Source organism: Xyrauchen texanus, chromosome 28 (assembly GCF_025860055.1).
Source record: "Xyrauchen texanus isolate HMW12.3.18 chromosome 28, RBS_HiC_50CHRs, whole genome shotgun sequence".
Classification (NCBI taxonomy): Eukaryota; Metazoa; Chordata; class Actinopteri; order Cypriniformes; family Catostomidae; genus Xyrauchen; species Xyrauchen texanus.
The window spans coordinates 35,697,498-35,722,338 of NC_068303.1; the positions used below are offsets into that span (position 1 = coordinate 35,697,498).

General features: G+C 38.3%; 1 protein-coding gene across 1 annotated transcript in view; it reads right to left on the bottom strand.

Annotated features, from left to right (window-relative positions):
- The window catches only part of LOC127622054 (neurexin-3b-like), a 349,280-nt gene extending 324,826 nt beyond the window's left edge, over positions 1 to 24,454 (bottom strand). The window contains exons 1-2 of the mRNA XM_052095964.1: positions 24,355 to 24,454; positions 18,289 to 18,450 (exon numbers count right to left, since the gene is read on the bottom strand). Coding sequence (XP_051951924.1) covers positions 18,289 to 18,390 — 102 coding nt within the window. The 5' untranslated portion in view covers positions 18,391 to 18,450; positions 24,355 to 24,454. The remainder of the gene's footprint in view (positions 1 to 18,288; positions 18,451 to 24,354) is intronic.
- Positions 24,455 to 24,841: the final 387 nt, after the last annotated feature.

The following is a 24,841-nucleotide window of genomic DNA, read 5'->3' on the forward strand; positions in this document are numbered from 1 at the left end:
TTTCCCTTAAGCTCAACCATTGTTGAACTGCAATCCACCTAAGCTGCCTTCAAAAATCAATCAGATGAAGGTAACTCAGTTGACATGATGTGACATGAACATTGGATTCAGATGTGCCTTGATCCCTTTTTACCTCCATATACAGCCTTCAGTGGCATCATTTTCATGGTTTTGGACACAGCCAACATAACACAAGGACGCATTCTTGCATTCAAAACACAGCTTGATAGAGCACAACATCTAAATTTAGGGATTTCAAGACAAGTTTTTCTAAGTATTGAACTATGTTTAACTTGATTATGTTTACGTTTAACAAAACTACGTTTAGGGACCTAAACATTTTATGTTTATGACGCGACTAAAAGCGCCTGTCTGACGCAGGTGTACATTGACGGGTCCTTAGACAAGCCTTCATAATAAATCTCAGACTTCTCAGACAAATTCAATTGCAAAATGGATTGCTGTGAACTGTCAGCCCATTGGCTTATGTTCAATAATATGCAAATAAACAATGCACTGGATTCTAAAACCACTTTTTGTATTATCAATGCTTAAAGGTGCTGTAAGTGATTTTTTCATGGAAAGGTATGCAAAACAATTTTCATACTCCCTGAAAGATATTAATGAAATAAGTGTTGTAAGATATCTCACCTGTCTCTGTGACAGCACTAGACTGTAAACAGCAAATAAAAATGTGTCCGCAGGCCACGCACAATGACACTTTTGACCTGTCAATCATTTTGTGCATTCTCATAGCATTGTAATTCCAGCAAATTATTGAGGCTCCATTCCATGTTGTTAATAACAGTTGTCTTTTGAGGGTGCTATTTTGCTGTTGTTGTTGTAGACAACCGTTTCTGCATGATGTAGGTCTCAATAAATCTCATTTGTTATCTTTGGAGTGGGGGTATTTAGAAAGAAACTTAAAAGTAATTAGTAATGTGATTTTGTATTCAATCAAGTACCAGTAAAAGTACATTTATTACAATATTAGTGAAGTAATAAGCAATTTGTAGTGGAATACTTTTTGTGTAACTTACCCAACAGCAGCTAACGATTACCGAAATATTCAGAGGTATAATAACATAGACGTGTCAGTGCAAAAACCAAAACAATACATTCTCTTTAGCGCTTTTTATGTGCAGATTAAAGCAGCACTTGACACTGCCATTGAGCGGAGTGTTGGCGTCCCAACGCGAGTCATGCGGAAGCCTTTTATGATGACTGGCGAGCTCTCAAATGAGTGGAACTTTGCAATACAGGGGCAATAACTGAAACTGACTGACTCTTGACTATTGCAAATATTTAAAAAATACAGTTCTGAGCTTTGTCAAATAGTTTCATTAGTTTAGTTGTACTTTGACAAGCTGCTTCTGGAAGCCTGAAAAACAAAAGCTCCAACTGCCACTGATAATGGCCGATAAAGTGTAACATCTTGATACTACAATTCCATTTTTGAGGGGGAAAAAAAAATCTTTGTATTCCTTCTAAAATCCCTGGGGAAAGTAAAGCACCAACCCTTTTCAAAGCACAAACTCCTGCCTAGAAAACATTTTCTCAGTGCTACTCTCCTCCAATCAACCTAACCTTGCTGGGGTGTAGTTACGCTTTAGGTTATGATTTCAATGGTCATTACCTCAATAGCAGTATAATGAAAAATAATGTGCAAAGAAATGGTGTGTGTAGGGTAGTCCACAGACTCAGATACATTATCTAAAGCTACACCCTTACTCTATCACCTTATCCATGTGACATGCTCTGTCCCCAGAGTGCCATTTATAATCAAAGCCAGGCCTTTAACCACTCTATAGCCTCTGACTCTCGCTTTTCTCTCTCTCTCTATCTCTCTCTCTCTCTCTCTCTCTGTCTCTCACTCTCTCTCTCTCTCTATCTCACTCTCAGCTCCCTGGGGTAGGAAGTGGACCCTAATCTTTCTTGGATCAGTGTCTTAACTTGTTATTGGGCACAGCTGCCTGCTGCATTATGACTATATACTACTATATGCATTATTATTGAGAAGTGCTCATGGTGGAATATATACAGTAGATGTGGAGTGAGAAGCGGCCACTAAGAGAGATATAGAGTGATGGGTGTGGTGGATAAACGGGTCAGAGGGAAAGCAGTACAGGGTTAATACAGTTTTCAAATTTACTTAGTTTTTTATTTTATTTGTCCTTTCAATTTTGGTTTTTGTCTGCCCAAGTTTTCACTTTATGATTGTTAGTTTTAGTTAAGTTTTTATTTTTCTATTAAGTCTAGTTTCGGTTTAGCTTTTGTTCTGTAAATTTTGTGAAAATGAGTGCAGTCGGTCGATTAAAATATTTAATCATGATTAATTGCATGTTTTTTCACAGTTAATTGTGATTGATTAAAGATTTTACAAGTGCTGTAATGTGACTTTTTGTATACTTCTTTTCCTGTCCAAATGCATTTAGGTCCTTCTTAGATAAGACAACAAGACAACATATGACAATAATGTTTTATTACAATTTTTCAAACAAAGCATCTACAGTATAAAAAAAGAAATATGCTAAAATAGCACCAATTCAAGTATCATTTAACCTTGCCCAAAGTCTAAGTAGGAGGTTGACTAATTGAAATAACTAGTTTCCCCATAGGTTGCGTTTGTTGCAATGCACATTAAATCTAGTAAACCCTCATCCTCCACAACAGTGCCAGATTAAAGTCTACAAAGTCCCTAGGTTTGGAGGTTTCTAATGTCAGAATGTTACAGAATATATTTTAAATGAATTGTTTGTTAATTTCAACAGCTCTTGTGGATGCTCTTTTTTATGTAATAAATTAGGCCACATCCATACTAATATATTTATTAATAAATAATAGTTTTTTAAATGGTTGAAAAGGCATTGATATTGGAGCAAACCGTAAATGGGGTTTGGAGATGATGAACTATAAGCCAGATCTTAGTGCTTGCAAATATGACACCACATTTTTGACGCAGGAAATAGCTTTTAAAATCTCAAAGAGATGGTTTTACCCAGTTTGATTGTAAATCCCATAATACATGTTACACTGTGCAGTGTTAAAATAATATTTTTTGTTATTTACAACTTAATTTCAAAGTACCACATCTGTGGCATGCTGTCAATTACCACAGAAATACAAAATGAGAAAACAAACAGAAACGCGTTAATTAACACACACAACAGAAGCCTAGCAAGCAGGCAAGAAAGGTTTAAAAGCAGAACTGTGAAGCTTATATTTTTGCTAAAGCACTTCTTCAGTATTATACACTGATGAGCCAAAATATTGTGACCACTCACAGGTGAAGCGAATAAAGTTGATCAACTCCTAACAAGGCCACAAGTCAAGGTTTGGGTATATTAGATGGTAAGCGAACAATCAGTTCTTGAATTCAGTGTGTTGAATGCAGGAGAAATGGGCAGGTGTAAAGACTAGAGTGACTTTGGCAAGGGCCAAATTGTTATGGCCAGACAACTGGGTCAGAGCATCTCTAAAATGGCAAGGCTTGAGGGGTGCTCCTGGTCATCAGTGATGAGTTCCTACCAACAGGCGACAGAGTGTCTGGCACCCAGGGCTCATTGAGTCGTTGCGTGAGGGCAACGAAGGCTATCCCGTCTGGTCCAAACTGACTGAAAGTCTACTTTGGCACAATTCACAGAAAATGTTTATAATGGTTACGGGAGAAATGTGTCACAAAACATGCTGCTACATATGTGCCTGCATAGCCTCAGACCGGTCAGAGTGCCCATAATGACCACAGTCCACAGTCGAAAGCTCCCAAAATGGGCACGTGAGCATCGGAACTGGACCATGGAGTATTGGAAGAAGGTCAACAGGTCTATTTTCTTATACATCACGTGGACAGCCATGTACATGTGTGCCATTTACCTGGGGAAGTGACGGCACCAGGATGCACTGTGGAAAGACTACATGGCGGTGGATGGAATGTGATGCTCTGGGCAATGTTTTGCAGGGAAACCCTGGGTTCGGCCATTCATTTGGACCTCAATTTGACACATGCCACCCACCTAAACATTGTTTTAGACCAGGTACATCCCTTCATACCAATGATATTCCCTGATGGCAGTGGACTCTTTCAGCTAGATAATGTGCCCTGCCACACTGCACACATTGTTTGGGAATGGTTTGAGAAACATGATGAAGAGCTCAAGTGTTGCCCTGGCCTCCAAATTCCCCCGATCTCAATCCGATTGAGCATTTATGGTAAGTGCTGAACCAACAAGTCAGATCCATGGCGGATCCACCTCGCAACTTACAGCACTTGAAGGATCTGCTGCTAATGTCTTGGTGCCAGATACCACAGGACACCTTTAGGGGTCTTGTAGAGTCCATGCTTTGGCGGGTCGGCACTGTTTCGGCAGCACTCCTAGAACCAACTCCATATAAGGCAGGTGATCATAATATTTTGGCTCATCTGGCTCATCTGTGTAAATAAATCTTAAATAAATCATTGGAATGCAAAAGGTTAAAATAAAATACTGAATGTGCTGTTTGAAAGAATCATAAAAGGAGTCCGTACGACTTGTGTGTTAAATATCTAAAGTTCTCTAAAGCTTTAAAAAAGCTTTTTGTGAGTAAAATACTGAAACTTAAGTCGTTATTCATTGAAAATGTCAATATTCATTACATCAGTACACTGAGGTTGAGTAATTTTGACCACTGTATTCCATTAATGTATAGTTATATAATGACCCTTCCTGGTATCCTTGTGTTGATACCAGGAGAAATTTACCAGATGTACTTTTTTTTCGGCAGTCTTATGTTACTGTTTAATGTTTAAATGTTATGGTATACATTCAAAACAGAATAACACTTTATTTCTGGTGCTGTACCAACATGATCACACAGGAAGTCAACATGTTGCTTCTAAATGTTTCACACTCACGAAATCAGTGAGTACTTAGTCTAGGTAATTTATTATCCTAATGGTGTAATTTACAGCACTGAGCAGAAGAAAGCGTGAACCTAAATTAAAGCAAAGAATGCTGAATTTGAACGCAGATATAATTCATGTTAATTCATTAAGTGTGATAAATGCTTACTCAGCTCAAACTAAAGTAGTGCTCTTGAGTCGATTAAAATTATTTAAATTTGTGAATTATTGCATAATATTTCATTGTAAATCACGGCTAATCAGAGGTTTTGAAAGTGCTGAAATTTGACTCACACAAAGCCTTCCACAGTTTAAAGATAGAAATGCACTAAAATAGCCCCATTGGAAGTAATATTTAATGCTTAAGTGGGAGGTTGACTAATTATCCCTCTCACAGGGCTCCCCATAGTCCCCCGTTTTAGCAATGGCACTGCCCATGTAATGATACTTAATTCGATTTGTTATTTTATTATTGAATTGTTAATATGTAATTATTAGGTGACTCTTCGAAAGCTCAGCAGCAATTTGCTTTGAGCGGAGCATTGACAGACCCTTCACGTCAAGCTACGTGTTTGGCTTGTAGGTGATAGTTAACACTTGGCGTGCTTCTGAAGTCAAATTCCAACTTATTTAAAAAGCAAACACACACACAAAAAACCCCACCTTACTTTGAGGTGGTTTGGGGGCCCTAAGCGTTAACGCATTCATTTTGACAGCTCTAATTTATAGTCCAACGAACAGTACAAGTGCTCACAAGGAAAAGTTCATTCACAGGTATTGATTTTCCTAGTCTTGATTGGTCTGCGGATGCTTATTTATGCAAAAAAATACATATAAAAAAATAAAGGGGTTCAACCCAGTTCAACTGATGATGCAGAAACTGTATTCTGTGTAATTAATTTTGTTCTATTAATAAAGAAATCCCAGTGAAAGGTCAGGATATATCTGTCTGCTGTAAGTTATCTTTAATTTTTCGATTAATTAAATATGGAACATGGGCAATATTAGGTATATCAGCAGAGTATTTATGCTAGGTTTAAGTAACAGCAATTTTCTGAATCTAGGGGACTTCTCTGATTTAGAGAATTTCTCTGATTTATTTTGTTATGCAGTACACACTGGTATCCCTTCCAGAGAAACTCCAAAATTAGTCACGGTAGAGAATGTTCATCTCCTGCTGTCAAATGTGCACACACCATCAGCAGCCAAAAGCTCATCACTGAAACTCAAGACAGTGCAGGAGTCCCAGAGCCCATTATAATCAACAAATGCTTCCTGTTCTCAGGTCATTCAATGATACAGTTGCATTTTTCAGTTCAATAAAGCAATTTTTGGGCTGATGGCACCATAAGAATGTGCACAGTTCCAAAGCCTTTACTAGCGACTATTATGAGCTATGACATCACAGGTAGCAGACAGAAAAATGTAAGTCCATTTCTCCCTTTTAAGAGCCCCCAGTTGAGCTACCATGCAATTGCATCACGCTCGAGCAAAATTGCAAATGTAGTTGGTTATGAATGCAAATGTTAAAGTTAGGGCTGTCAGTGTGATTAATTATATCAAAAATTATTATTTAAAAAAATTTACACAATTAATCATGTCCCCGGACCATAATAAGGAAGATTCCTGAGACATTCGAGCTTGAAGTACCACCGGTTTTCTCCGGGGGGCAGTAAGCGAAACTTCAGCTGTATAGGCAACGCACAGCTTATCCAGAGAACAAACCAACCCTTCAGCAGACAGCAAAACATGAGGACACGTTCTTACATTCAACCAAACAGCTTGATGGAGCACAAATACAAGTATTAAACTACATTTGACTTGACACAACGACCTAAACATTTTATGTTTATGATGTGACACAATCAAAGTGAGATACTTCAAAAACATCCGTCTGAAGCAGGTGTACATTGTTGAGTCCTTAGACAAGCTCTCATAATAAATCTCGGACTGATTGAAAAATTCAATTGCTAAATGGATTGCTATGAAATGTAGGCCAGTGATTGGCTTATTTTCAATAATATGCAAATAAACAATACATTGGATTTTAATACCACTTTTTGTATTGTCTTATCTGTGGAATATTAGGAGTAATATGGTAATATGCTCCTGTGTGTGTTGGGCAAGGGGGTGTGGCATACTGGGAGAAGACAGTCTAGCTCAAGGATGTGCTTGTATGCATGTATGCGGCTGAAGATTATAATTAACTTCCTGCAAGTGTTTAATTCACGTCAGTTATTTCAGTGAACACAACATGGTGTCAGAAGTGCACTTAAGGTACTGTTGTTCACTGTTGTTCACTGTAAGAGTGTAGCTTAGTTTAGTGTAGAGCGTAAGTGTGTGAAGCTAATCTTGTGGAGGTCTAACTGGGCTTACACGCATTAACCATGGAGGATGTACATAATGAAGATGCGCCCAGGCAGTGGCCAGTGAACAATGTGGTGGCCACATTTAGTATTCAACCACTGGAGTCCTTCAGTTTTTCCAAGCCCCAAGAGTAGCCAAGATGGATCCGACGATTTGAACTATTTCATCAAGCGAGGTGCACACTTTCGTCTATTGAATTGGGGATGAAGCTGATGGCATTCTGCGTTACAGAATATTACAGAGCGACAGAGAAATGTGTACTCTACAGTTAGAGATGTCTTTGAATCGCACTTTGTTGTGAGAAAGAATGTGATTTATGAAAGGGCGGGTGAAATGAAGAAGCAGGGTGAAAATGAAACAGTGGAATCATTTGTAATTGAACTATATACACTAGCTGAACATGATGAGCTCATAAGAGACAGATTAGTAGTTGGTTTGGCTGATTTGGTTCTGTCTGAACGTGTGCTTGAAAACGTTTTGGCGCTGGAAAAAGCGACTAGCATGGTGAGGCAGTCTGAAAAAGTAAAACGACAACAGTGTATTTTAAGAAATTAGGTTAAAGGGGCCAGCTCATTGGATAGAGTGTGTAAAAGCAGTGCCACACTGAAAAAAATGGAAGCCGTCTAATCAAAGAATGAATAAAAAAAAGGCTAAGAGCAGCTCATGTCCAAAGTGTGCAAAATCTCCCTCACATGCTAAATACCAATGCCCCTGAAAAGGATGTAAACTGTCGTCGGTGTGGGAAAAGAGGACATTTCCAATGTGTGTGTACATCAACTAAGCCAGTACATGAGCTGTCAGAGGAAAATATTATATTCTTTGGTTTCAGACAATGAGCACCCATGGATGGCTGAGATTTTGGTGTTAGGCACTGTCCCTTATCAGGCCGAGGGGGGCGGGGCCGGGCTAGAATGTTGCACGCCCGGTCCCCAATCGGCCTGATAAGGAACGGGTGTGTATGATCATGACCCGGCCCCGCCCTGCCACAGGCACAAAAGTAAAATTCAAGATGGTGGCGATGTGACCGCAATTTCAGAGTGTACGTTTGAGGACATTTTCTTGCATGATACAAAGCCAGCTCTATAACCCGTGACCAGGCCACTATTAGAACCATGCAGACAACCACTGGAGGTACTGGGTGTGACTAGTCTGGTATTGCAAAAAGAGGAATAGAGGTGACACAGGGTGTGCATGTGATCAAAAACATACAAACAGCATGTGAAGAGGAGGGACACCTGGCACTGAATTACCCCAATAAGCTGGGAGAGGGAAAAAGAGGAGCCAGAGACATCAGTTCGAGAGAGAGATGCATGCAGACGATGAATGTATCTCTTAAGACTCTGATGCAGATTCCTCTGCCCCTTATGTGCAAAGTTAAGGAGGAACTACATCATATGGAGAGAATCTGTGTCATAAGCAGAGTGGAAGAGCCTACAGACTGGTGTTCTGGAATGGTGGTGGTGCTAAAGAAAGATGGAACCGTTTGTCTGTGTGTGGATTTGTTAAAGTTGAATGAAGCTGTTTGTAGAGAGAAATACATACTTTTGGATTTTGGCAAATTCCTTTAACCTCAGAGAAAGCTAAATACACCACATTCATAACTCCTTTCAGCAGATTCTTTTTAACCGCCTTCCTTTTGGCATTGTTTTGGCTCCTGAACATTTCCAAAGTAGAATGAGTCAAAGGTTACAGAGGTCATTTGTCATATGGATGATGTGCTCGTTTGGGGAGGAACACAAGAAGAACATGACTCACATTTCCACACAGTATTGCAAAAGTTCCAGAATGCTGGCATCACACTGAATGTGGATAAATGTGATTTGTCAAAAACCGAGATTCAATTTCTGGGACATATCATCTCAGTGGATGGTATCAGACCAGACCCTGGTAAAACAGAGGCCATAATGATAATGCAGTCACCCTCAAATGTTAGTGAGTTAAGAAGTTTTCTGGGGATGGTAATACAGTTGGGGAAATTCATCCCTCAGCTGGCTGAGAAGGACAGACCGCTTAGAGACTTGTTATCAAAGCGAAATCACTGGGTCTACGGAGCAGATCAGCACAATGCTTTTAAGGAGTTATAAAATAGAGCTGAATTCTACTCCAGTGCTAGTAATGTATGATCCTGAAAGAGACATCAAAGTGTCAGCAGACACTTCGATTACTGCAATAGAACTGGGGCAGTTCTATTGCAGAAATGGGAGCAGCTTTATGCACAGGTGGAAAAAGAATGTGAATGTTTCAATTACTTTCTCATTGGAAAACACGTCCAGATGGAGACAAATCATAAACCACTCATCAGCCTCCTAGAAACACAAGCATTGGACTCCTTAGCTCCCAGAATTCAATGTTTCAGGATGAGGTTAATTCTTATTCCATGGTTCGTGTTCCAGGAAATAATGAGTGGACTGCTGAATATTAGGAATAATATGGTAATATGTTCCTGTGTGTGTTAGGTAAGGGGGTGTGGCACTTTATTTCGACTATAAACTTTTTTTTCAACCTTATTTTATCAAGGCAATCAGCAGATATAAAGTAAAAATTGTGAGATTGTTTTTTTATTTGGCAGGATCTAGGAGGCCCTCTATTTATTTTGTATTTATTTTTTATCGTATGCAGTATTCAGAGTATACTGCAAAGTATCGTGTAAGTAGTGAGCTAGCATTCCATTTCGAACAATTACTGCTACATTTTAGTTAACCAGTGAAATTTTTCATGTTTGGGCCATGACTGGACCTTTCAGCCCAAAGACGCAACCCTTCATCACTGCTGTCATATAACAGAGCGTGTTAAATGAGAGACGATCCTATACTCAGAGGACACTTTGCTCCTCTCGCCCTGGCTTTAACTGAAATAAAGTGCCTGCCCTTTTTAGTACTCCTTGGGTAATTCTAACTCGGCAAGTCTTTCATCACTGTTGGCACAGGCTGTGTCTGGGAATGTGGCAGGGACAGGCACTTGCACATCCACAGATACGCATCTGATATTAATAGCTGTGCTGGGGATAGAGAAAGAGCACAGGAGAAATCTGAAGAACACAGTGGCAGATTAAAAAGCACAGACAAGGTGACCTTTCATTATGATGCTTATTACAGACCAACCGTGTGTATCGGCTACTGCGTCCTCAAGTATGTGTGTTTCTGTGCATACGTGTATGCATATAAATGTGCTCACAGCTCCTAATGGAACCTGGATTGAGTCTGGAAGTGGTAAACTATGAGGGGAGGTCATGACTTCCATGAAAGCAGCCATGAATATCACTTTAGAGGAGGATTAGCACATTGACTGCAGAGGATGTTTATTTGGCACTGATGACTAGAGTGGATTCTGCAGTCTCCAATCCATAATTATATCTAATGATGGAGCCAACCGCAAGAGTCAGTAAATTAAATCATACAAACAGTAACTACAGCTTAAAAAACAAGACTCAATAGTGCACATAGATTTCATACTAAAGTGTTAGTGATATACTGTAAATATGAATCTTTTTTCGATTCAAACGCTGAACAAAACACCCCCCAAAGTCCACTATAATGTTAGTCAAGGTTTCCTGCACCAAAAACATTTACCCTGTATACATTTGTTTGTAATTACCATTTTTACCCTCTTTCTGACCCTTAGGGTTATACAGGCTAGGGTTGCACGATTTGGACAAAAAGTGATATTGTGATTATGATTTGAACTGCGATTATAATGACATTTTATCACATGTTCACCTGCCAAAGGGCTACTGGGGTTTTCACACTTGAGTCCTCTTAAAAAGAACCAAACTGAGACCATTTTTTTCAATTCACCCAGAAACAAACAAATATATAAACTTTGTCTTCTTCATATTCAAATTATACCCATCAACTGTGTACCTGTTTATGTCCATTTTGTGATAGGGTCTCATCCGACAAATCATTATCATTATTTTTTGAAACCCTGTCAACTTGAATATTAGGGATGCTCCAATCAGGATTTTAACATCCGATACCGATCTCCAATATTCTGTTTCCATCTAATCGTCCAATGCTGATCAGATGCTGATCATTTGACTTTTTATCAGCAGCTCTGTCAAAGCTGGTTATAAGTAAGCTTTCTGCTTAATGTCACTGTTAACCCTTAAATGAATGAATGAATGAATGTAAACTTTATTGAACAACAACAACAATCTACCCGAAGTGTTCAAAAGGATAAAAACACAAAAAAGCCCAAAGGCTTGTTTCCATTGTGGTCCTTAAGATGGAAAATGAGTAACGGTACATGGACTAAAAACATTGAGGACAAAAATGAACACCTCATTCCAACCCCTGTACCATTTTGCCTACACCTCTTTAGTATTCCTCTTAATCTTATAAATAGTGTGACACAAAAAATGTCAAAATTGCAGAAAAGAAAAATATATATATATATATAATGGTTTAAGTACCAGAAGTGTATAGGGTTTCTAGAGACTCGATGTATGTAAGAGTTTTTTATTCAATCCCATAAATTATATATATATATATATATATATATATATATATATATATATATATATATATATATATATATATATATATATATATAATAATTTATATACTGTCACACATTATACATACACTCACCTAAATGATTATTAGGAACACCTGTTCAAGTTCTCATTAATCAGAATCAGAATCAGAATCAGCTTTATTGCCAAGTATGCTTACACATACAAGGAATTTGTCTAGGTGACAGGAGCTTCCAGTCAACAACAATACAAACAATACCAAAAACAGCAGCAAGACATAGGTAATTAAAAACAAAAAAGAACACAAAATAAATAATTATACATATACGTACATACACTCACCTTCATACATACCCACATACACACACACGTAGTGCAAATCTAATACAATCTGTTATATAAAGAACAAAAACCTGTATATTATGTACAGAGCAATGTAAGTAATGGCAGAAGTGGATATGTTGGATAATATAAATTAAAATTAAAATTAAACTGTGTATTGCACATAATTATTGCTCAATGGGGCAATTTAATTGTTCATTAGATGGATGGCCTGGGGGAAAAACTGTTCCTGTGTCTGACGGTTCTGGTCAGAATTAATGCAATTATCTAATCAACCAACCACATGGCAGTTGCTTCAATGCATTTAGGGGTGTGGTCCTGGTCAAGACAATCTCCTGAACTCCAAACTGAATGTCAGAATGGGAAAAAAAGGTGATTTAAGCAATGGTTGTTGGTGCCAGATGGGCCGGTCTGAGTATTTCACAATCTGCTCAGTTACTGGGATTTTCACGCACAACCATTTGTAGGGTTTACAAAGAATGGTGTGAAAAGGGAAAAACATCCAGTATGCGGCAGTCCTGTGGGCGAAAATGCCTTGTTGATGCTAGAGGTCAGAGGAGAATGGGACGACTGATTCAAGCTGATAGAAGAGCAACTTTGCCTGAAATAACCACTCGTTACAACCGAGGTATGCAGCAAAGCATTTGTGAAGCCACAACACGCACAACCTTGAGGCGGATGGGCTACAACAGCAGAAGACCCCACCGGGTACCACTCATCTCCACTACAAATAGGAAAAAGAGGCTACAATTTGCAAGAGCTCACCAAAATTGGACAGTTGAAGACTGGAAAAATGTTACCTGGTCTGATGAGTCTCGATTTCTGTTGAGACATTCAGATGGTAGAGTCAGAATTTGGCATAAACAGAATGAGAACATGGATCCATCATGCCTTGTTACCACTGTGCAGGCTGGTGGTGGTGGTGTAATGGTGTGGGGGATGTTTTCTTGGCACACTTTAGGCCCCTTAGTGCCAATTGGGCATCGTTTAAATGCCACGGCCTTCCTGAGCATTGTTTCTGACCATGTCCATCCCTTTATGGCCTCCATTTACCCATCCTCTGATGGCTACTTCCAGCAGGATAATGCACCATGTCACAAAGCTCGAATCATTTCAAATTGGTTTCTTGAACATGACAATGAGTTCACTGTACTAAAATGGCCCCCACAGTCACCAGATCTCAACCCAATAGAGCATCTTTGGGATGTGGTGGAACGGGAGCTTCGTGCCCTGGATATGCATCCCACAAATCTCCATCAACTGCAAGATGCTATCCTATCAATATGGGCCAACATTTCTAAAGAATGCTTTCAGCACCTTGTTGAATCAATGCCATGTAGAATTAAGGCAGTTCTGAAGGCGAAAGGGGGTCAAACACAGTATTAGTATGGTGTTCCTAATAATCCTTTAGGTGAGTGTACATTTTTTGCATATATACAGTGAAATAATTTTTTTCACATATCCCAGCTAAGCTGGGGTCAGAGTGCAGGGTCAGCCATGATACAGCGCCCCTGGAGCAGATAGGATCAAGGGCCTTGCACAAGGGCCCAACAGTGGTGTCTTGGCAGTGTTGGAGCTTGAACCCCCGACCTTCTGGTCAGTAACCCAGAGCCTTAACCACTGAGCCAGTGACTTGATTTACATTTGACATTGTTATCTGATGAAGAAACAAGATCGAAGTAAACTTATAAAGAGTACAACACATGAAAAGTATGATATGACTATTGTCATTTGGGTGTACTACTAAAATAATGTAAGTTGTTCAACAAGTGCCTGAGAAAATGCACATGAGATACACATACACATACACATACATTACACATGTGTAGATGATGTGTTATGTGTAGCTCAACATGTGATTGACAGTAGAGCATGTGAGCAGAGCGGTGATAATTCCAGCTGAGCGGCGAGCACCTTTTTGAAGATTACACTCTGCTTGCTCAGGCCGCTCGTGCCGCTCGCGCAACCCAGAATGCGCTTTGTGATATGCTGGTTTGGGAATCTGCAAAATAAGCAATAGGCCTGAGGTCATGGAGTTCAAACATTGTTTTAGTGAAGTTGCAAACCTTATAGCCTAAATAAAGTTAAGAATGAGGAAATCGAAAGGGAGTGTGGAGGGACCATGATAATTGGCAAATATTCCTTTTGGAATCGTATGCGTCACATTTCCAGAGAGCACGAGGATGTGCTACACGAACATGGCAGTGCCTCAAAAGGTGAGCTAGTAGGCTACACTACTAATAGATAAGTAATGCATCTTGTTGTTTTGCCATCATGTCAGTGCAGCTGCCAGCTAGATGCAAGCCCGGTTCTGCAGGATTGTGAACGTTAGAGCAACCTCGATTAAATATGTAAGCTTAATAATATTGTATATTGGCAAAGCATTTTTCCTTGAAACCTGGCAAACACACACAAAAAATCCCTGCTACAAAACCAATAAACATGTATGATCTTGCAGATCAGTGTGTCTTAATTTGCAGGCGGAGCATTTTGCTTTCATGTCTCTATTGTACAATTGAGCATTTGATTAGAAAAGATGTCCGCTCTCACATAGAGAATGTCATTGCGGAATTATCTCACTTAATCAACCAGCTTTTGATTTCTGCTTCATGATAAAGTGGCTCATAACTGCTGGTCAGTTTCCCAAAGCCGAATCCACACCTTAACGAGAAGTGAAACATAAAAAAATTATTCTAGATTAGTGTTTGAAAATAACATCTTCTGACATCTCTTGCTGTATTCAAGCGCAGAGAAAAAAAGCTATAAATGATTGTACATTAGAAAATTTTTTTTTTTTCTTAAACTAAGCAGTGTAATTTGTGAATTAAATAATTTTATTTGTTTTAGAATCATTAAACATTATTTCATCTAATATATATATATTAGAAAAAAATCTCACTTTATGTAGGACAAATATTTTGGTTAACGGTAAATAGTCTGCATTTATATATTGCTTTTTTAACCTTAGTGGTTTACAATGTGACTCATTCACACACACTCACACCAATGACGCCAGAGCTACCATGCAAGGCGCTAGCCTGCCATTGGGAGCAACTTGGGGTTCAGTGTCTTGCCCAAGGACACTTCGGCATGTGGAGTCATGTGGGCCAGGAATCGATTAGTCTACCACCTGAGCCACAGCCGACCCATTTTTATTAGTTAAATCCATGGTTAAACCTTGCTGTACATATAAAGAGCACATGCACCACAACACATGATCTTTTGACAAATATAAGGTCCAGAATCACTATGCTGCTTTAAAAATATCAAGGAAAAACAAGGGGGCACATGGTATCTACTAATATAATAATTATTATATAAATAACCACTGTCCTTTAGATTGCATATTCGATTGCATTTTCATACATATAAAATTGTAGGGAATATTAATCAAGCAACAATAAAGAAAAAGAGAAAAATATTCACTGCTCTTTTCTGGATAACTTAATACAACATGAACACAAAACTGAACACAAAATTAGGATGATAAATTGCTCATTTTAATTTACAGACCCAAAGTCTACTAGCATTAAATCAGATGTATCAAATCAACAGTATAATCATTCCGTATAGACAACTGAAGAACAATTCGAAAGGCATGGAGAGTCTGTGGCAGGAAGTGCAATGGAAAGGTGGGGGGGTTGTGACGAGGAGGAGTATTGCACACGGCCATCCCCCAATCGGGCTAATCAGCCGAGGAGAGGTATAAAGCCGAGCTGGATGCAGCAGTTCGGGAGAGAGAGAGCCATACGCAGCTGCCGTGTGTGTTTATGTTTTTTGAAGGTTAATTAAACATTATTTTGACTGTTCAGCTTGTTCCCATGTCCTCCTAAAATGTTTGGTAAGTTTGTCACCATTTAATTTAATTATTTTATTATATTTAATTAAAAAATTCACTATTTTATAGTATCTTAATATTTTATTCAGATTTATTATATGTACGTTTCTTCCTTTTCATTTAGTTGGATGTTAATATTAGTTACGCTTTTACTTGTTGCCGCTAGGAGTGTAATAAGTGCAACACACTCGCTTGTGAGGTAAACAAATGACAGGAGAATGACGAAGAGCGCATGTTTCTGGATTATTCAGGCGCTAGTGTTAAAGCTGTTTGCTCGGTAATCATTTAATAAAGATGAATGAATAATACCCCATCTTGTATTCCGTGTATACCTCTCTGTGCCTGGCAGACACTGAGATGCTGCTATAGCAGATGATAATAAAAAAAATGCTTCACGTAGGACATGCCGGTTTAGTGTAAATAAAGTGCTTACCTCCCCTAAGCAAACAAACCGAAGTCTGAGCCCCTCTGAGTTGTGAAGCACAGAACTGCTTCGAAAACTCTGTAATAATGATCTAAATTAAAGCTACACTATGTAACTTTTGGCCCTCTAGCGGTTAAAAAATAAAACTGCATGCATCTTGCAGATTCGAACTCGCGACTCCATGGGTGGTAGTCAGCGTCAATACACGCTGAGCCACCCAGGTCCCCTGATTTTGATTTTATTTTGATTAATTATGCATCCCTAATACAGGCTGTTTGTGCTACTGTACCTTTAATACTTCTATGGTCTATATAAATGAGACTCTGTCAGACTCTTAGGGGTTTTATTCTCCTCCGCTCCCTTAGAGGGCGTCAGTGACTCTTTCTATATATTTACCTTGACTTGTTCTGTTGTTTGATTGCTAATTAATGCCCAGTTTCTTGTTTGCTGTAGAGTATTTTAGTTGCTGTTAGTGGTCTTGTCCTTTGCATTGTCTTCATGCTTGCTACTTATGGTTGTTCTCACTGACCTGGCTGTATTTTCTCTCTGTATATGGATTAACTTTTTTTTTTCTCTCCATTTTGCTTTGCTCTTTTCATTAAAAGTATTTGTTTCTTGGATTTTGCTCTCTCTCTCAGGACTCTGATTAAAGGATTTTCTCTATGGACATTGTTGAAAGTGTCTGATCTGTTTGCTGCACTGTTTGCATCTCTTGACTGCCTATTTCTGCTATTGGGTTCCCTCCATACTTGGTAGCTCAGTGGTAAATTGCTGATCTATTACATCGAAGGCCACTTTTCAAATCCAAGCTGAATCAGAGTCTGATAGTCTCACATGGCATGCCTGTAGACAACCCACAGTCCATTCACTGACTGTCTAATGCAGAAGACATTAATTGATCGACTGGAGTCATTTAGATTACTTTTATGCTGCCTAAATATGCCTTTTGGACCGTCAAACAGCCAGCAGCATCATGGTACCCATTCACTTACAATGTATGGACATACAGAGCTGAAATGTGCTAAACATCTTCATTTTGGTTCTTCTGAAGAAGTAATGACATGCACATCTTGGATGAGTCAATCATGAGAGAACATACATTTTTGGGTGAACTATTAATTTATATAAACACCTTCACACCAATTGGTTCAAATAAAAAAAAAATGTCTCAGAAAAGTTAGTTCTGAGCAATGGTATATAATTGTTTTGCCATTTGGTTTGATATTTTGTTATCTAATGCAATGACGAGCGGAAATTTCTAAGTGTGACTTAAGTGTCCAAATACTTTTTGGGGCCACTGAATAACTTACCAAATTTCTGACCTTGTGGGAACATTAAGTTGGTCACCATGAGGAAAACAGGTTTAGGGGTAGGGTTAGGGGAAAGAATATATAGTTTGTTCAGTATAAAAACCATTATGTCTATGGAAAGGCCCCATAAAACATGGAAACACAACGTGTTTGTTTGTGTGTGTGTGTGTGTGTGTGTGTGTGTGTGTGTGTGTGTGTGTGTGTGTGTGTGTGTGTGTGTGTGTGTGTGTGTGCGTGTTTTTGTGATTTACGAGGACAATTTTGTAAGTTACAAATTAGTAATTACAAGGGTATTATGCTATAAATGTGATTTATGAGGACATTTCTAGTGTCCCCATAATTCAAATCACTTAAAAATCATACTAAACAATGTTTTATTGAAAATGTAAAAATGCAGAAGGTTTTCTGTGAGGGTTAGGTTTAGGGGTTGTGTTAGGTTTAGGAGATAGAATCTATAGTTTGTACAGTATAAAAGTCATTATGTCTATGGAAAGTCCTCATAATGATAGGTAGACCAACATATGTGTGTGTGTGTGTGTGTGTGTGTGTGTGTGTGTGTGTGTGTGTGTGTGTGTGTGTGTGTGTGTGTGTGTGTGTGTGTGTGTGTGTGTGTGTGTGTGTGTGTGTGTGTTTATGCACATCTATAGCACGCACCTCTTTGAGGCAGCCCATGAAATTATTGCTGACTGGAGATCCAGGCAGGTCGGCTGTGCTCGGGCTTCCACCCACATAGAAGAAATCATCAGAGCCCAGCATTGTGTAATCCTCCTGTGTGTATCCTGTGGTGGTCAGTATACCATCCACCGATATAGTCACCTGTTAAATAATGACAATATTGAAAGACAACCAATTACTAACTCATTAGTAGATGTGATTTTAGCCTGAGCAATACTTTCTCTCATATTTTCTTTTGTGTTTTCTTTTTTCAGATTTGCTCTCAGAATGGTTTGGTTACTGCTAATACTCTGGACCAATGGTTTGGATAAGTTCAGTATAGGACTGGTAAAGAAAATATTTCTGTTGAATATTTTCTTCATCTTTGATGGGTTAAGAAAATGAATTCTTATCTAGTTTGGAAGATTACTAATTACGGGTTAGTAAATGTTAAATCCAAGGACAAATTGCTTGTATTTGTTTTGGAGGGGTACGTTATTTAGTATCACACGCTCACCCGTACACATTAACAGACTCTCTTACACATACACACTTGTACATGCATGCATTAAAGCAAGGCATTAACCACTGGGAACATCAAATGTTTTATACTTTTTCAGTGAAGTCATACTGAATAAACATGAGAGTGATGGATAGTTGGTTGATTCCATGGAAAGGAGTAGGAGCAAAAACCACAACAGCTGGGTCATTCCTTTTATGCAGTATATTTTATAAACTGGATACAATATGAAAATAATTCTTTTTTTAAATAATATGTTTTCTTTTATATCACAATTAAGTGAACATAAGCATTCATTTTAACTGGGAATATTTAGCCCAAGGGAGCACTTGGGTGAAATTTGAACACCAAAATGGCGGTTGTAGAAAAGGAAGTCCCGGCTTAGAGGTACAAGAGCCAATCACATTTCAGATACAGACATTGCTTGTCAGTTAACTTGAAATGTGCATTAGCTGGACCAGCCTGAAAAATAGCATTGTTTAGTGTGATCTGAGCCTTATGATACCATTGTTGTCAGATTTTTAATATTGATCAACCGTTTTGTAGATCTCGAATTGAAATAAAAAAAAAACATGTTTTCTTCCGAATATTGTTTTTATTGGTATTCATTTAATAGGTTTTACTTATGTTTTCAATTTGCCATCCTGTTAGTCTTTTTTTTTAATGACATCTTCCTTCCGGAAGTGACATCATTTATAACCACAGCACTAGGGGTGTGCAGTGAAGCCGCTCTCTGTATCTGTGTGTGAATCTGTTGCAATGGCAAAACTATTTGTATCTGTATTCGGATATAACTGGATGTTGGCAGGGCTTAAACCGGAAGTCTGTCAAAACTAAATGAAAAGCCATTTTTAAATGTGATTTACTCCATGAATAGTTTTCATAAAGCAAATGTCTTGTATAATTCTTAAGATTATTTCTTCTCATTATTATATTTGATTTTTTTTAATAATTTTTTTTTAATATAATTTATCTTTTTTTTCTTACAAGATAAAACTGATTATGTGTCATCAACCGTGTACTGCTCTATCTCATCTATATTGTCAAACAATCAAACAAAAATGATAAAAAAAATATAATACAAAAAGTCTGGGTGATCAAATTAGATGTTTTTCAGCCTATTCAATATACACTCATGGCCAAAAATACTGGCACCCTTGGTAAATATATGCAAAAAAGGCTGTGAAAAATATGTCTTGTTTATCCCTTTGATCTTCCATTCAAAATATTCACAACAATCTATCCTTTAATTTACGTAAACTAATTGAAAGGGGGGAAATCTTAATTAAATAAATGAAACTATTCAGCCAAGACTCCTGTTCCTCAGGGGTATAAATATGAGGTAACACACAAGCCATCATCCATCACAATAAGACCAAAAAATAAAGTTATGATGTGTGGCAAAAGGTTGTTGAGCTTCTCAAAATGGGAAGTGGCTATAAGAAAATAGATAAAGCTTTGAAAATACCCATTTGCACCATCAGGGCAATAATTAAGATGTTCCAGTTAACTGGAGATGTTAAGAATTGGCATGTCTATATTGTCTCCACGCACAGTGAGGATTATGGTTCGAGTCGCCAACAATTCTCCAAGGATCACAGCTGGAGAATTGCAGAATTTAGTTGGGTCCTGGGGTCAGAAAGTCTCCAAAACTACAATCAGATGACATATACATCACAACAAGTTGTTTGGGAGGGTTTCAAGTAAAAAGCCTCTCATCCAACAACCAACTCAAGAGACTTCAGTTTGCCAGACACTACTGGAACTTCAAATAGGACCGGGCTCTGTGTTCAGATGAAACGCAGCAAACACCAGAGATGAGTTTGGTGCACAAAGAGGTATCCATATGGAAAAGTTCCTCATGCCCATGGTTAAATATGTTGGTGGATCTTTACCATTGTGGGGTTGTTTTTATGACTGATGTCCTGTACATCTTGTTCGGATACATGGCATCATGGACTCTATCAAATACAAACAAGATGAAAAGATAAGAAATCAAAACCTTACTTCCTCTGCCAGAAAGTTTAAAATGGGCCCTGGATGGATCATCTAGCAGGACAATGCTAGACAACCAAACATCAAAATCAACACAAAAATGGTTGAATGACAACAAAATCATGGTTCTGCCAAGGTCATCCCAGTCCCCTAACCCCATAGAAAACCTGTGGGGTGAACTGAAGTGGAAAGTCCAGTAGCATGGACCTCAGAAATTCTGTATGGAGGAATGGTCTCAGATCCCTTGCTATGTGCTCTCAAACCTCATTAGGCATTATAGGAGAAGGCTCAGAGGTGTTATCTTGGCAAAGGGAGGTAGCACAAAGTACTGAATAACAGGGTTCCAATAATTGTGCCACACATATATTTGACAAATATATTTGTTATTGATAAATCTTGTGTTGTGTTTGCAACTGTTTGATACCGTTGTTAAATCAACAGTTCAAAAGGATAAAGAATCAAGACATATTTTTCACTGCATTCGTTGCTCATATTTACCAAGAGGAGCCAATATTTTTTACCACAACTGTATACCTCAATAATTGTGTGTTTGCTCTGAAATTACTTAAACGTGTGTTTGCTTTTGTTTTTGTTTATGTTTATTGTGTTTTTTTTTTTGTTTTTTTTTATCGGAGCCACCATCAATTCAAACAAACAGACATTCTAGACAAGTGGTAAAAATCTAGTTAAAAATAATGAAGGCATGAGTAAACGCAATGAAGAATAATATTTACGTTATAATATTGAATCATTTTCATTTGTATGCACAAATATACCACAATACAGTAATAAAATGCATTATTTACCAACATATATTTTAACTAAAACACATTTTCAGTGAATGAACAAGGTGTGCAAAAGTCGAACTGTACTCATTTTTGAACCCAGTTGAATTATTATACTTAGTGCTTTAATAATCACATCTGACCATATCTCGATTTGTATGTAATTTTGATTAATTTTCAGCCCTGAAGGATATAAAAGCACATTAAAATCCTTCTGATATTCACAATACTATTTCATTTTATATCACCTGCAAAATCATTGCAATGACATCCCAGCCCAACACATAAGTCTATTCTTTGAAGGTCAGTGTGTCTGTCTCACACACTATATGCTGCCTGCTTGAGGACGGATAATACTTCTTTAAATTACAACACGTTTATTTAGTTACAGAGCACAAAAGGTACTGCATAACAGGAATGACCCAGCCAATCTGGAAGCAGCTATTTGAAACAAGCTTCAGCAGGAAGGTCATGCAACACGACACACGGCACAAAAACCAACATGCAAGACACACATGGGGATTTGTGTGGTGGAGGAGTGATAAATTGAACTTGGTGTTAGTCGTGGTGATATATGATTGATACATGAGATGGTAGGGATCTGGTGAAGGCATGCTATGAGCGCTGTGGAGGTATCAACTGCCAGAGTTCCTAGAGTTTTTCTTGGTTTGTTTTTTTTCTTCTTCTTTTCTTTTTTTTTGTGTTTTGGGAAGCTCTGTTATTGTAGGTGGAAATTTCCCTTGTTGGAAATCCTCTGTCAGTTACTGCCGATAGTCCTTGCAAAAAATGTGGAGGCTTGGTGCATTAGAAAAAACACTTTTTTCCTGTGAGAGTCCCGTGTGTTTATTTGAAGTTCTGTGTAACTTTAACGTGAGGCGTGAAAGCCAGCCTGATAAATAAAAAATCGAAAACATAAAAGAAGGGTGGGAAGTTTGAGGGGGGGTTGGGGGCGTAAGGAGTCCTGGTAATACAAACCCATTTCCTCTTTTTTTTTAAGAGTGTCTAGAATCAAACTCAAATAATAAAGAAAGAAAGGGAGAGGGACACACGGCAAACCAAAAAAGGACAATAAGAATGATATCTACCAGACAATGTAGTTTGTTTACCATAGCGTGTCCAATGCCTGAGTGCTTTCAGGAAGAAGGGAGGAGATAGGACATCAAAACAATAGTGAACAGAACGGTTGTTAATAATGGACGAAATTAAAAGAGAAAGAAATTAATGATGAAGAATAAGGGTGTTAGTACATTAGTTTGGTTAGAAACAGGTTAGTAATAAAAATTATCCCATGAATAATTGTTAGTCTCCAAAAAGTATTTCTTCCAAAAAGAAGAGAAAGAGACAGAGAGTATAGATTGAGAGAATAATGAGAAAAAGAGAGGAGGTCCTTCAAGTCGGTCACTTCAAACTCTAGGTTGAAAATATCCCGTGACAGTTGTGCTATATCTTTTAACCAGTCTTAACACAGGACATGAAAAATGCACTTACTTGTCAAGCCCTCATCATATTTTCACTCCATATAAATCTGTCTCACCTGCCAGTGAAGTCTAAGGTCAGCCAAACAAATCAAACATGATGCCACTGAAAACTCTCACCAAATCCAGAATCACACTGCCTACCGCTAGCCTATAGGAATACTCTTAGTATGCTCCACAGATTACTAATGCTAAATAATTAAATGCTTTGCTGAAGAGAACACATGGGGCCTTGTTTATAAAATTCATACGTGATCAGATTTGATCCTAAAATCCAATGTGCACTGACTTGATTTTCTAATGATTTGTATTAATGCAAGTGCGAGTAAGTGAGAAACTGACTGAATTAATAAATAAATAAAATGCATTTTTAATTGTGTCCAGTCCCACTATATAAAGGTATTTGTGGATGTTCCGAGATAAGTAGAGTACATGTGCTTGTTGATTTAGGAAAATCATTCATAGGAACATTAACGAAATTATAGTGCGTTCAAATGTAGGTGATTAAATGCACATATTTATAAATGAGGCCCCTGGTCTCTTCTGTGAAAACTATTTCAAGATTCACTGAAAAACTATTTGTTCGGCTACTTCAAATTGCTAGCTAACAAAGTCGTTTCATTCGTCTTGACTGAGTAAGGCACCAGCGTATTAAAATTATACATTTGAAGTAACTGGAAGAATTTAAGGTTGAGCTTTGCTATTTCTAAAGCCCTTCATCAAGGCTGAATTGGTAATCTGTCATACCGGCATTTTCCCGGTAGGCAGATGCACTTTGGGACTGATCAGGGATGGACTGGCCTTAGGGAGAACCGAGCTAGCGTCAAAGTGGGCCTAATGTGCCGCGATAAGCTAAAATGAGCCGCTGCATTATGCAGAATGGGCCACAAAATGCCGCTGTGCTAAAGGTGGAAAGAAAAGGACAGCGACAACCCCAACCCCAACAACCTAGGTGCCAGGTTCTACGTAAAATCCCGGGCCGATTTCTCTTGCTATTCCACCCCTGCCCTTGAGTGCTAAACCATATCAATTCAGGGAAATAAAGACTCCAAGATTTCAGAGTTGAAGAGGAGTTAAGAACAAAGCCTTAATACATTATAAGGAAAATAATGTACAAATTACAAGGTAACTAAATGTATTCTTAATTTAGTAGAGACAGTTCCAAAAAAGTTCCATAAGTTTACAGATTTCAAACTATATTCAACATAACTATATTTGAACTAAAAACTAAAAACCTAGTTTTCTAGCTAGCAATGAGAAGTCTCAAGAGTGGCCGTCGTCTCGTGTTTACCTGTCTCAGGTTGCGTGTCACTTTGATGTCATGCCAGGCATTGTCATTGAACTTTCCATTTACAGGCTCAACGATGGCCTCAAAGGCTCCTGAGCCCAGGTTGATGACCAATGAAACGGCGCCGTCCTTCAGCGCTAGGTTAACATAGTCAGCCGACTTGCCCGTGTGAAGGATGAGTCCGTTGCGTTGCCAGGTCTTAAAGGACAATGTGATCTCATCACTGCTGCTCTGGATTGGATTCTGAGACAGGTCGTAGCAGAAGTACTCCGAACCCCTGAACGTCGCTACATTCTCCTCTCGTGCTGAAAACAAGCAAGAAGGTACATTAAAACATGGATTTTTACATTTTGTTTTTAATTATCGAACTTTAATGAACATTGGTGAAACACAAGACTGAACAGGAGGAGACATCTTAATTCTCTGGAGGGAATTCACTACAACATAATCACACAGGAAATCGACAAAAGGCTTCCGAATGTTCACGTTC